Raw genomic sequence first — 13,847 nt, 5'->3', positions numbered from 1 at the left:
GTTAAAATGTTTACCAAGGCTCAGTCAGCTTCAAATTCATTCATAGTGTTCGAATCGATCATTTGTCTCCCCCCTCTTCCAAATAAACAAATCCTGTGTCATTTTTAACAATCGCACAGTTTGCTTGTCAGAGAAAAATGCTCCAAACCTCTCTCCAGAAGGACACTGTGTAACATATCTTTGAGTTTAATGTCACATCCCCCACCAGTGGGACAGAAGGCAACATGGCAGCGTGAAGGCTGGTCATGCAGGAAAGGGGGAGGAAGTGAAGACCAAAGAGCTCAGGGCTACTCTGAGCGGTGATTCATGTAATATACTTGTCTTTCCAGGGTTTAAATCAGTGGTTTATATTATTTGACAAAAAGACTTTACTGATACAGTTGGAGTTAAGAATACTTAATTAACCACAATTAGGACTAGGGAAATAGATCAAATATAGTCAGTATACTATGGTTTGTTCTACGTGGGATGTAGTAAATGTATTGGGAATGCTTGGTACAAACTGTCATATTTTTTTAAGCTGCCAGCATGACACAAGCTTTGCTGTTTTGCTTCTCGGGCTCTCTCCCATGATTCCTTCGCTCTCATGCACATAAAAATAAGTAGATAATAATAAGTTACCAGTGCCTCCATTTAAGTCAACTGCCTTCGTTTTTTTTGAAGTAGGCTTATATTAGTGGCAAAGCTGTGGCAGAATCGTTATAGTGCACCTTTCCTTTCTAAGCTTAGGGTACAAAAGGTTTCACGCCTGGCAAACCTTCTTATGAGAGCAGATTTTATTACAGTTATTACAGAAACGTAATAATAGTTTGCCTCCGGGTTTTACAAATTGTTGAAAATTCAGTACATACACAAAATATGAGCAAGTTATGGCGTATTATGAAAAATGCAAAGTAATTTACATGATTATGTGCATCCCCTTGTAAGTTACGTTGATTTTCCGAGCTGCGGGGACTCAATCATCTTTTTTTTATATCAAGGATGCTCTGCTGTATATTCTGCATTTAAAGAGACAGGAAATGAAGCAGAGAAGTGGCTTAAAAATGTATAGATTTGGAGCAGCTGTGAGTTATTGAAATCAATAATTTCACTCAGTTATCTCCCTAAACACATAGACCGATCGTTTGGAACCAGACCTTAAATTCTTAAACCAAGTGCATAATTCTTACAGAAACATTGTAAGTGATGGATTGCACATGCAGTAACAGGAAGGGATTGGTTTCCCCCTGGCCTGTATTTGAGGCTCAGCCTTAATTTGTTTGTTATGACCATGACCCAGATGTTATTAGAAGCACCTTAGCTACTTTCTGCAGAAGAGAGCCTCCAGTATTGCCCAGAAAGTGTGATGTCTTGCCACAGATACGGCTCTCTCGACTTCTGCTCTGTGGCAACAGCGACTTGAATTGTGTGTTTTTGTCAGACAGTGTCATGGTCAGGGTGGCAGATGGAAAAAACTAGGATTTCAGCAGTGCAGAGGTGCTGCTTGAAGACGGCTTTTTTACTGGCTGCCAGTTCACGCGTTGTTTCATATTTCATACTTGCTCTGTTTTCTAACAACAGAAACAGGAAAAAAAAAAGTGGAAATCAGAACAGCTTTACTGGGAATTCAGCTTCATTAAAAAACATGCTGCTGTCTATATGTGAGTATAGACAGCAGCACAGTAGCTCCATAGAACTAGGCTACATTAATCATAGCTACATCATGCCATTTCTTCTTTTAAAAAATAAGATTTATTAATTTAACAGCTGCTAAAAGTATCCAATTACCTAAATAATAATAATATTTTACTGGGTTGTATTCTCTTTTTATGTTTTTGCATGCAAGTTTAATATTGTAATATTGCTTGGGAGGAGTTTTAAAAGCAGAGAAATATTTTGCATCTTATTATGGACCATATCTCCCAGTTGAGCCACATACTTAATTGAATCTGTTCTCTTACAGTGTGCGGGTAGTTGGTGGTATGCAGTTACATAATATTTAATCTATGTATACAACAGTGCAGTAATATCAGACTCAGCGCTTTGCACACAAAAAAAGGGCTTCCAGCTTATTAACCTGTAATTATGCAACAACAACGAGTCATTTCTTTCCTGCCTTCATGCTGCTGTTTTCTGTTGATGGGCTCGCTTTTCTTTCTTTTTTTCCCATTTTTACCCATCCCCCTCACTTTCTCTTCTATCCTCATCTCTATTTCACTCCCTCTCTTTCTTGCTGTCTCAGTGTAATGTGATCCAGGACCGATGCTGGCAGCCCCAACTGTGGCACTGCAATCTCTGCTCTGCTCTGGTTGCTAGGCAGCCTGTCTGAGACAGAGCTCAGTGATGCACCTCTCTCTCCAGTCTGCCTCCAAAACATAAATAAATATATATATATATAAATGAGAAAGGGGATAGTGGCAGGGTTGGCAATCGGGCCACCAGCCAAAATTCTGAAGAACCCACCAAATGTTTCCATTTTTCAGATCGGCCGCTTCACATCTGCAGTGCAGTACACTGTGAGCCTTCGAGGCTTCAGGAGCAGCGCACAGATATGCAGAAACCGCGAGCTCTAACCCGCAGGACGAGCAGATATCCACTGTGATGCTGCCCACGTTCCCGTGTGCTTGTGATGGAAAATTGCTGCGTGCAGATTTTGTGTCATCACGCCTAAAATGAAACCTACCATGTGTGGCTAAAACAGTGGGCTGCTGGCAGGCTGCCCAGGTGTGGGATATCGGTAGGGGAGTGAGGTTACTAGGAAGAAGCCGCATGATCGGCTACTTCAGAGCCGCTATGAGTCACGGCTCCAGTTGCTCCATGTGGCTGTGGAGGACGTTAGCTTTGCTCAACGCACAATGGAAACATTTTGAGGCCTCCGTCTCTTCATCGTTTGTCCAATTTGCGCTTGTGGGCGTCACACATGTTATGTGATAAACTAGATTTGCATATAGATTGTCCGCTTTTAGCTAAAAATCCCTCTTTAGTAGAAATACTGCGATCTGCTCTTTGTACAGGGAGACTGTCTTTTACATCATAATGTGTAAGAAGATCAGAAACCAGCGAAAGGTGGCGGTAAATTCTGTTTGTGATTTACCTGTTATCGAGCTCCTTTTACATAAGACCTGGCGAGACTAATACCCTCGCCTGTATCTGTGTGTGTCTGCAGAAGTACAGGTACCAGGATGAGGAGACGCCCCCCTTGGAGCACAGTCCAGCACATCTGGCTCAAGGGAAAAGTGCAGAGATGCTTCATATGAGTGACAAAAACCTCGCCGCCATGGAGGCGATCCATGGCTACACACCACACACGCATATCTCACCTGTCAAGGTAGGATACGCACGTTCCAAAACACACTCGCTCATGTGCATTGGTAATCAATACACAACACTATTACAACAGCACAAAGCACTCAGCTGTCAACACTTAGGAACGACGCCGTTAGCCCACGGTGCCAAAATAAGCACACCCTTGCTCGAGAGCATATTGCAGAGAGCTTCACACATCATCGTTCCACAGCCAATTATATATGTACTGCAGTGCTGAATATTCAATGCAACATCAGTGAGATAACTCTGACTTCACATTTACATGACATCATGTGAGCCACTTTGCAATCTGAGTGCATCAGAGATTTATTTTTTTCCTGCAGTGCAGCTCAAAAACCCTAATTACACACGTACTAATTATGCTAAATGTATGTTCCGTGGAAGCAGATAATTGTATCTATAATTCATAATATTTGATGAAGACGCTTGAAAATTGCTGTTATTATTAAAGAAGATTGTTTAACACCCCCCTAAGAAAAAAACAGTATATATCACAGATTATTAGATTTCTGGTAGCTTTTTAATTCAAACACACACAAACACGCACACTATCGATCTATTATAGGTTTTCTTAAGATGTCGTGTTGTCTTTTTTGGAATCATGGTCAACTTAAGTATGGTAATGGGAATGTAATACATTTATGGGGAATAGATACGGCCCCTGGCACCTTAAATGGTCAGATCAATTTTGCACTTACATGAATTTGCACAGCTTCAAAATCAATGTGCAGGATGCATTCAAGAGTTTTAAGGTAGTAATGCGAACACTTGAGACATTAAAGAATGCATTCAGATATAGGTTTGGTTTAATAAATGATACTGTGTGACAGCAGCAAAAAAAAAAATCCAACAAATTGAAATCAAATCTCTCATTCTGAGTTTGGTGGCAGCAGATAGCTTGACTGGCGGATGGAGTTGCAGGTACAGAATCAAATGTATAGAATAAGGAAATGCTTACGATTCTTTTTTGCAATACAGTATTTAATGTCTTTGAGAGCTTCATGACAAAGAAGGAGGCAATGACACCAACAGCACAGGAGATGCCGGTCACACAGTCAAAAGATACAGCTGACATCAGTCGGAATATGAGCACTTTGCTAGGAGTGCATTAGCAAATACCTAGTGTAGCTACAAATGTAAAGGTGTAAGCTATAATGGCCACTTAATAATGATCTGTCTCCTATGCCCACATGCGTTATTTAACAGCATCCCTTGCTATTAAAACTTAAGAGTGCTTGCATTTATTTAGTTTGATGGGGGTTTTTTGAGGTCATCGGTTTCTCACCAGGGAATACAATGGAGAGGCTGAGTTATTGTTGTCTGCTGCTGTTTAAAATATACAGCTGTATGTTCAGCATGAGCTCTGGTGGCCATGGAGATTTCTCCTTGAGGATGCTGTGAGGAGGGTGCTCTGTATGGGAACACTGCCAAATTAAAAACCACCGCAGTAGCTTTGGAGAGTTAGGTCAAGTCGTACAAGACACTAGAAAAAGTTCCTTACTCGGTACAATGCACAAAACCTTGTCTAGATAGAGATTTTAAATGGGTATAACACTGTATACTGCAGGAATAACACAGGGTAATAACATCCAGAAATAGTGAAGAAAGTGTGAAAACCCATGTTTGTTATTTTAGCTCTCATCATCTTGGTATTGTTCTTTTAACCGGACATGAACATATTTAGACTAGAGGGAAGAGCAGGGGAGTTAACAGCTAAGCTTGGGTAGATATTTGCTTCCATAATTTGTTACAATAGGAAACCTGTGACTTTGGTACAGGCTTAAAAACAACATACAGCACTCACTTATCAAAGCAGCACTACCTTAATTATGCCTAAATTTAAGCCTTTGTTTGGTTTTAAGGAGTAAATTATATAAAAATCAATTGCCTGTACAACTATAATGAGGTAGAAAATAATGAGAGCAAACCGTTTTATGCCAAGATGTAATCATGTATATGTCGGCCTAAATTTGGGTATTTTAACATGAGAGTCTATTAGGTATTGGCTCTCTTTTGAAGCCAACCTCAAGTGGCCACAAGAGGAACTACAGTTCTAGATTTCATTTTGGCTTTTGAGGTTGCTCGTTGATGGGCACAAACAAGAACGTGGTTGTAATATATAATATACATATATTTTGGTTGTGGTAACTTTGTCTATAAGTCTGTGATTCTTACTCTTACTCTTACTCAATTTGGAAAACCTACTAAAACTTAACTTTTAATTACATTTTACAGCTTTCAACACCATTACCATTTATACTAGACCAATTATTCTGATTATTATTATTATTATTATTATTATTATTATTATTATTATTATTATTATTATTATTATTATTATTATTATTATCCATCCATCCATCCATCCATCTTCATCCGCTTTATCCGGGGCCGGGTCGCGGGGGCAGCAGCCTAAGCAAAGAGGCCCAGACCTCCCTCTCCCCAGCCACCTCCTCCAGCTCATCCGGGGGAACACCAAGGCGTTCCCAGGCCAGCCGAGAGATATAATCTCTCCAGCGTGTCCTGGGTCTGCCCCGGGGCCTCCTCCCGGTGGGACATGCCTGGAACACCTCACCCAGGAGGCGCCCAGGGGGCATCCTTGTCAGATGCCCAAACCACCTCAGCTGGCTCCTTTCGATGTGGAGGAGCAGCGGCTCTACTCTGAGCCCCTCCCGGATAGCCGAACTTCTCACCCTATCTCTAAGGGAGAGGCCAGCCACCCTTCGGAGGAAGCTCATTTCCGCCGCTTGTATCCGCGATCTCGTCCTTTCGGTCACTACCCACAGCTCGTGGCCATAGGTGAGGGTAGGGACGTAGATCGACCGGTAAATTGAGAGCTTCGCTTTTACACTCAGCTCCCTCTTCACCACGACGGACCGGTGCAGCGTCTGCATTACTGCAGCCGCAGCCCCAATCCGTCTGTCGATCTCCGGCTCCCTTCTCCCATCACTCGCGAACAAGACCCCGAGATACTTGAACTCCTCCACTTGGGGCAGGACCTCATCCCCGACCCGGAGTGGGCACTCCACCCTTTTCCGGCTGAGAACCATGGCCTCAGATTTGGAGGTGCTGATCCTCATTCCCGCTGCTTCACACTCGGCTGCGAACCGCTCCAGTGCGAGCTGGAGGCCCTCACCCGATGAAGCCAACAGAACCACATCATCCGCAAAGATCAGAGATGAGATCCTGAGGCCACCAAAGCGAAAGCCCTCCGCCACTTGGCTGCGCCTAGAAATCCTGTCCATAAAAATTATGAACAGAACCGGTGACAAAGGGCAGCCCTGGCGGAGCCCATCACCCACCGGGAACGAGTTCGACTTATTGCCGGCAATGCGAACCAAGCTCTTGCAACGGTTGTATAGGGATCGAATGGCCCGTAGCAATGGGCCAGACACCCCATACTCCCGCAACACCTCCCACAGGACACCCCGAGGGACACGGTCGAATGCCTTCTCCAAGTCCACAAAACACATGTAGACTGGTTGGGCAAACCAGTAATAGACCAACCAGTCTATTATTATTATTAAATATATTAAATTCAGTCTGGACAATGAACTACCATAGCTTTTGTAATTTTAGACATTTATCACGTAGTTTCATTGGTGCGGACAGCTGAAGATCACAGTGGGCTGTATGTGTCCGACGATGTAACATGACTTTGACGTCCCTGCTTTTGAGGCTTTACCCGTGTAGTTGTTCAAGACTGACAACAAAAAGATGACATGTTTTTCTCTGTTAAACCATTTTTTGTAGATGTTTAAGGGGGTGATGTGTTGTGACAGTTAAAATATATATTTAAAAACAACATGACGTGTAAACGTGTCGCATTATTAGCTTTTACAACGGACAGACAAGCTCTCTTTTTTTTTGTTACTTTGAATCCCTGTGCTCCCAGTTGAGTTTGCCATCCAGCACATGCCAAGGGATCAGTAATTATTCATAGTTGATGGGTGCACCATTTATTATGGTAATGTGGCAGGAGAGTTACTCCATTCTCTAAAAACCCACCAGTATGAGGTTTATCAAGTCAAATAAAAATGTAATGCGTGCCCTCCAGTGGTTTGGGTCCATTACATGACTCATTCAGTCAGTCCTTTGAGGCTTGTTGTATTTTTTTCAGTATATCTGTGAGTTATCATACAGGAAATATTATTTATGATCTAATAATGATAACGTCTGTGGGTTGTTGTTTTTTTAATATATGTTTCAAACTGGCAAATTGCCCGATTTACTTATTGTATCCCATTACACTGAAGAGTATTTTATATGAATATCAGTAGGTCCCCCTTTTATCGTGAGCATGGAGACTGGCCACTGTATTAGGTACACCATGCATGACTCCTTCTGCTTTCAGAACTGCCTTAATTCTTCACGTCACAGATTCAACATGGAAACATTCATCAGAGATTTTCGACCCATATTGACATCATACTGGCTTCATGACATTGCAGCATATTTGTCAGCTGCACATCCACAATGCAGTTTCCTGTTCCGACGTATCCTAAAGGTGCTTTACAGGATTGTGATCTGTTGAAGGTGGAGGCCATTTGAGTAAAGTCACTCTCATGTCCCCCCTCCCAGCAGTGTGAACCATTATTCAAGGCAGGATGGATCCCTGCTTTTCATTGCAATTCTCGATTCTGTCAAAGTGTCCACATGTACACAGTTGCTGCCACATCATTGGCTAATATTTGCATATAAGCTATTAGGTATTAGATACTGGCATTAATGAGCAGCTGAAGAGGTCTCCACTAATAAAATGGCACTTAGCATATAACTTTTTCTGTGAACTGTTTCATTAGATGTGCACTTTCATTAGAAAAGAAATTGTGTTGAGACATGTAAGCCCTTATCTAATATATTTTCCAGAAATGTAAATGTATTTATTTTCAAGGGGAAATTTATAAAATTGCATAGAATTACATATTAATTCAAATTAATAACACTGAATTTTTAATTTACTTTGGTGTGTAGATAGGTGTTATAATTGTTTAAATAAAATTCCTGCTTGGTTTTTGTGTTTTGTCTTACACCATTAGACCACATGTATCTCAAATTAATAGTAGTTTGACATTATAGTACAAATGTAATCAGTTTTTAATTGCCTTTAATTGCCTTAATTTGTTAGCTAGCATAAGTTTAAAATATACTTACTTATTTAACATTATCTACCTTTTTGCCTGCAATGTGAGGAGAGTAGTTGTACATAATACTTCTAAACTGCCAAGCACAGAGACCTACAGGGCTGCTGAAGCTTTAATTTAGAGTGCTGTGATATTTTTTCTGTTACGTGTTAAGATTTTGATTCTTGTTGAAATGTAATGTCATTTCCAGTGTGTGTGGGCAAGAGAAGTGTAAAGTCAACAGGCCACCACTATTGCAACTTCTGTAGTGATTAATGGCCAGTCACTGGTCCTCTTTAAGGTTGTTTTTCAAATGTTAATAAAAGCAGTATTCCTGTGTGTAGTCTATGGCACACGGAGATGCAGAAAAAAGTGAAATCTGTCTTCAACATGTAATGTAACCACTGTTAAATTTCCTTGGTTTTCTGTCTTTCTAAATATAAGATTTTTTTCTATAACATTTTTTAAATTAATTTTCAGAATTTAGTCATATTTATTGAATTGAATTTATTTAATTTATTTATAAAATCCTATTATAATACAAGAAATTGTTTGCCCATCCTACACAATCAGGAGTTGAGCAAAAAAACAAAACAAAAAAACATGGCACACGGGTATATTTTAAAGGCACTGAAGGTTCTTATCTATATCAGATATGTCATCACGTTACCTAGCAACTACCTAGCAACAAGCTAAAATGACCCATTTTTAGTATTTATGCGCAAATTTATTTAATTTATGAAATCATTACAGCAGTAATGCATAAGCACAACACAAAGCACAAACAATACTTGGGTTTGGGCATGGCCTCTTTTACTCTGGTAAAAATATTATTTGATACATTAATTGTTAAGATTTCTACAACATCAGTGTGTGTTTTTATCTCCCCAAAGAACCTAAATAATTTTTTTAAACCTAAATAAATATGTTGCAAAATATGATGCACTTTAAATGTTATATATGCAAAATATATAATTATATATAAAAAAAATGTCAGAACGTTTAATAAACATTTTTTTTTCATTCAATTCTCTGTCAATTATGTCATGGTTTAGGCTTTAAAAAGTATGACACAGTCACTATAACCAAGCTGGAACTGTACTGCTCACCACTTTTAAGTGAAAGTTGCATCATTTTTGAGGCAATGAGTTTTTATAATTCTAAAACCAATTTAGCAAATATTAAAGTGCAGGCTGTGAAAGCATTTCCTTGATATCATCCCTCAATGTGATATTAAGTACAGTGGGTAATACCTGGTGTAAAATACAAGCGTTTTGCAATATAAACTAAAACTATAATGAGGTTTTGCATTCTGAGTGTCCCATGTCTCTAAAAGTCTCCTAAAATAGATTTTCTACAGTTTCCCCATTTTGCCCAAAGACATTTCTGGTGCTCAGTATGTTCACTGCATCAAAACTTGTGTGACACAGAGAGCAGTTTATAAACCACTAAATTGCATTAGCAGCAATAACACTGTTATTAAGACACCTACACTGCAGTGAAATTCTGTCTTGAGGATATTTTTCCTAACATTTGAAAGAGAGCATGTTGATGTTGTTTGCACTGGTGTTTTTTTGAATCAGGATTGGCCCTATTTCTATTTTTGGAATACCGCTATTATTTATGAAGTTTTGTGTTTCTCTTCAGGGAGAGCTGAATGCATGATGAAGTACAAAGGTCTGCCTTAACTTAGTTCAAAGTGAATTGTTCACATCACGCTCTGGGAGCTTTGCGTGTGCATCCTTGGATAGCTATAAAAACAAATACAAGAACGTAACTCCGTCCTAGGCTGGCTGGATGCCTGAACATGTGGCGACCCTTATGTTTGTCTCACTCAGAGTTAGACGAGTAAAAATCATATTGTGATCAGATTTCTGCGATATTAGTCACACGCAAATATTAATACAGGCCTGATAAAGAGATTTAATAATTATTACATATGGCTTACAGGTAATTGATTTTTTTGTTGTTAATTGTGATTTTGATGAAGATTTAAAGACAATAATGGTCAATTTCAGGATAACTATGATGATGATGTCTGGTTTATCTGCACTGTGTTACTCCATTTGCTTGTACTGTGTCCTCACACAGTACCCCTGAGGGCTCTTGTGAACTGGTTTGTTACTTTTTGAACAACACTGGAAAGCCTGGCCTTCATCAATTGGAGATAAAGTATCTGAATTTCAGGAGCGGGACTACGCCTCCAAACACGCTCCTCCCGGTTCTCATCTATATATGTTCCCCCAGTTATACAAGCTGTTCATTCTCGTTTACGTAGATGATGTGGGTCCAGCGAGTGAATAACATTGCCCAAGTTTTACTTTCCCATCTTTAAAAACCTTCTCCACACTACCTAACCCCTCGTGCAGCCATCTCACATGCTTGAGACTGCGTGGCAGCAGAAACATTGACTCGCTGCATTTTTTCATACTCTTTAGCTTTGATATGACTCCTGATTTGCCATTTAGCAAGCCAAAATATTTCCAGTGGAGCACTGAATAGAAAGCACTGTCTATATTAAGAAAGACAGGTAGTGTCTTTTAATAACAGGAGGAATCGGCATGAATCAACTGAATGAAGTGCTGTGCTGGATCAGCAAATGCAGCTGTCCTAACATTCATACTTTAATTACATGCTTTGTTGTAATATAAAACGTTTCCAGTGGGAGGAAACGGGTCTCCTGACATGTGAAAATGCTGCAGTGTTGCTGTTTGTAAAATTCATGGGCACACGGTGGATTGTTTAAAACTTCAGCTGTGCAGAGTAATCAATTCTGCTTTAACAAGCACTGACAGTCCCACTGTTTCTTAATGGTTGTATGTACCTGAGTGTTTTTTACTCTCTCATATATAAGCTATCAGTGAGTAGTAGAGACAGTCCGTCTGTGTCACTGTGTATTCTGCTTAGTTTGATTGTTTGATCGCTGTTCTGCATTAATCCATCTTCAGGGCTGGTGCTTGTATAAACGATCAGTATACAATTTTTAATCAATGTTTCTCGATGTGCTGTCTGTGTGGTACACTGTTTTTGCATATAACAAGTATTTTACTTTCAACACTGTAGTACAGTATGTTACAGTGTGGGCCCTTTAACTGTCGCATTCAAGGCCTGCTTTCAGGATTTCTTAGAAATATACAAAATCAATCGCCACAAGAGAAAAGACTGAGTGGTACCCGCTGTTCTTCCCTGTGCCGATGTACAAGGCCTGCACAATTACCCTCTCCTTCTGTTGTTTTGCAGCCTGTGTTGATGTCTACGGGACACACTCCAATGTACACCTCCGCTGTTTCCACACTGGTAAGAGCAAAGCAATCCGTGCTGGTCCATCAACGTGAAAGTTACCGGTATCATCATCAGTCATCATAATCAGTGTGTTTTTTATCTTTGTTCCGTGTCTTTGGCTGGCTGTCTGATTGCAGAGAGACAGCTGCCCATTCATCGCCATTTTATCTGTACTGCCAGAGTATGAGGTCATCTGTTTCTGATCATATCAGCGGCTTCATGCTCACTGTCATTCAAATCTCCTTTGTCTAACAGATTTGTTCTGCTTGTACTCAGTAGCTATTTTTGGGGCTAAAATCACAGAAGTGGAACTGAATAGTTTTTCAAATGTTGAAAATTCAATCACACCGTAAGGCTCAGATCAGTCGTTACGTGCATGTTTCAGTTCCTATGTTCTAATTAAACAACACATAACCTACTATAGCATTTTTGTGCATGTAGAAGTTCATATTTCCCAACAATCCTAAAACATGTAACACAATGAGAAAACTATCTATGTGGTCAAGAGACATATGTAAAGTCCTGATGTATGTCACTGCTAAACCTTTAGTGCTGCATTGCTAAACCTTTGTGGCATTGATATGGACAGACAGAGACAAGCAGAGATTTGCAAGGGGAGACTGAAACCTGTAGGTGTCAGTGTTAGACCGTGCACACTCAACTTTCATAACCTTGAAAAGCTGGCTGTCCTGCTTCCTCTATAAAGCATTTTTGTGAGGTTTGAGAGAGGTTGCATTTGCATCTTGCTCAATGTGTTGCTCGCAGTTGCAAGGCGAAACGTGCTTATAGTGGTACAGAAATGTATCTATCACCAATGAGAAGTTGTTCCTTCCTAACCTTTTATTAGGATACTTAATTTAATTACATTTTATTAATGTAGCACAAAAATCATAACAGCAGTCGCCTCGTGGTGTTTTAGACTGTAAGGTAACCAAGAGAAAAGCCCAACAATCGAAGAGCCCCTAATGATAATGATAATGGTTATGAATAGTAACAGTAAAATAATATTCTAATCTCCACAATCCCTTTTAAGTAAGTGGTTTGGGAAAGGTGGGAAGGAAAAACTTCCTTCGAACAGGAAGAAACATATGGCCGAAACAGGCACAGAGGCTTCCATCTGGCCAATTTGGGGTGAGGGGAGGAAGACAGAACAAAAGACACACAATATTATATTGTGTTTCTATTAGTCGAAAATCTGAACATTAGAAATGAGCTGCTACGTAATTACTTTAAAAGCAAAAAGACAGGATCATTGAAATAAGTGCACTGTGGAGTTTGGCTTTCAGTCTCTCCGTGTCTCTCGAACAAGTAGTTACTCTTGTAAACTATACGTCATTCTTTGTCTTTGTGGGCCTGCCCTGACTTTGAACACAACGCAATTAATAACACATGCTTAGAATTAAACTGTTTAACATATGGGAGACCACGCAGCCTCCAGCATGAAGTCATCAGTAAGAAAAATGTGTTTGTATGCGTTCCTTCAAACATGCACAGAACGACTGCATTCTGTTGATGCATGCACTCAATTTTCCCCACTGGTCGGGTTAAGTGTGTCCTGTCTTCAAGATGCATTGCGGCAATGCCTTTGTGTGTGGACGTGTTTGCAGCCAATGTAATGCCCGTGTGGTTGTCATTGATGTGTAGGCGGTATCGTCAGTCTGTGTCTTTATTGCTCTAATGGTGTGGGGTTTGCCAGTACCACTCCAGGGCCCATTGATTTATGGGTAGGATTGTCTCTGGAAGCACTGCAATGGTTTGGCAAGTAATAGAAGGTCTTTGGGTTATGTACATGATTTAGCAAAGAGGTGCTTTAGCTTCAAATGACATCCATTTTTTTTAACTTATCTGGTAATGTAATTAGAAATCTTTTTTTTTCTTCACACTGCGCAGAACTTTTGATATCGATCTGAGCTCGTGCTGATGAATCTTACTCGATGTGACTCTTCGAGCCTGCATAAACATAGAAACTGATGTGTTGACTGCTCTGCTTTTATTTATCTGCTGTTGGTTTACTTAAAGTTCACGGTCTAACAGCAAGCGCAGCAAATGAAAGCTTTTTTGTGTCACATTGTATCCCGTCTGTAACACGTGGAGATTTCTTTAGGAAGTGAATTCACTCTTTGTTTTCTTATTACA

General features: G+C 40.1%; 1 protein-coding gene across 3 annotated transcripts in view; it reads left to right on the top strand.

The window, feature by feature from the left end:
- dlg4a (discs, large homolog 4a (Drosophila)) overlaps nt 1–13,847 on the top strand; it is a 64,210-nt gene that overhangs the window by 29,414 nt on the left and 20,949 nt on the right. For all 3 annotated transcript variants that reach the window (XM_006802259.3, XM_006802258.3, XM_006802257.2), the window contains exons 2-3: nt 3,146–3,307; nt 11,670–11,726. In XM_006802259.3, the coding sequence (XP_006802322.1) occupies nt 3,146–3,307; nt 11,670–11,726 (219 nt within the window). The remainder of the gene's footprint in view (nt 1–3,145; nt 3,308–11,669; nt 11,727–13,847) is intronic.

Source organism: Neolamprologus brichardi, chromosome 10 (assembly GCF_056152115.1).
Source record: "Neolamprologus brichardi isolate AB-2024 chromosome 10, ASM5615211v1, whole genome shotgun sequence".
NCBI lineage: Eukaryota > Metazoa > Chordata > Actinopteri > Cichliformes > Cichlidae > Neolamprologus > Neolamprologus brichardi.
The sequence above is the reverse complement of the archived record's forward strand: the minus strand, read 5'-3'. Positions and strand labels throughout refer to the sequence as shown.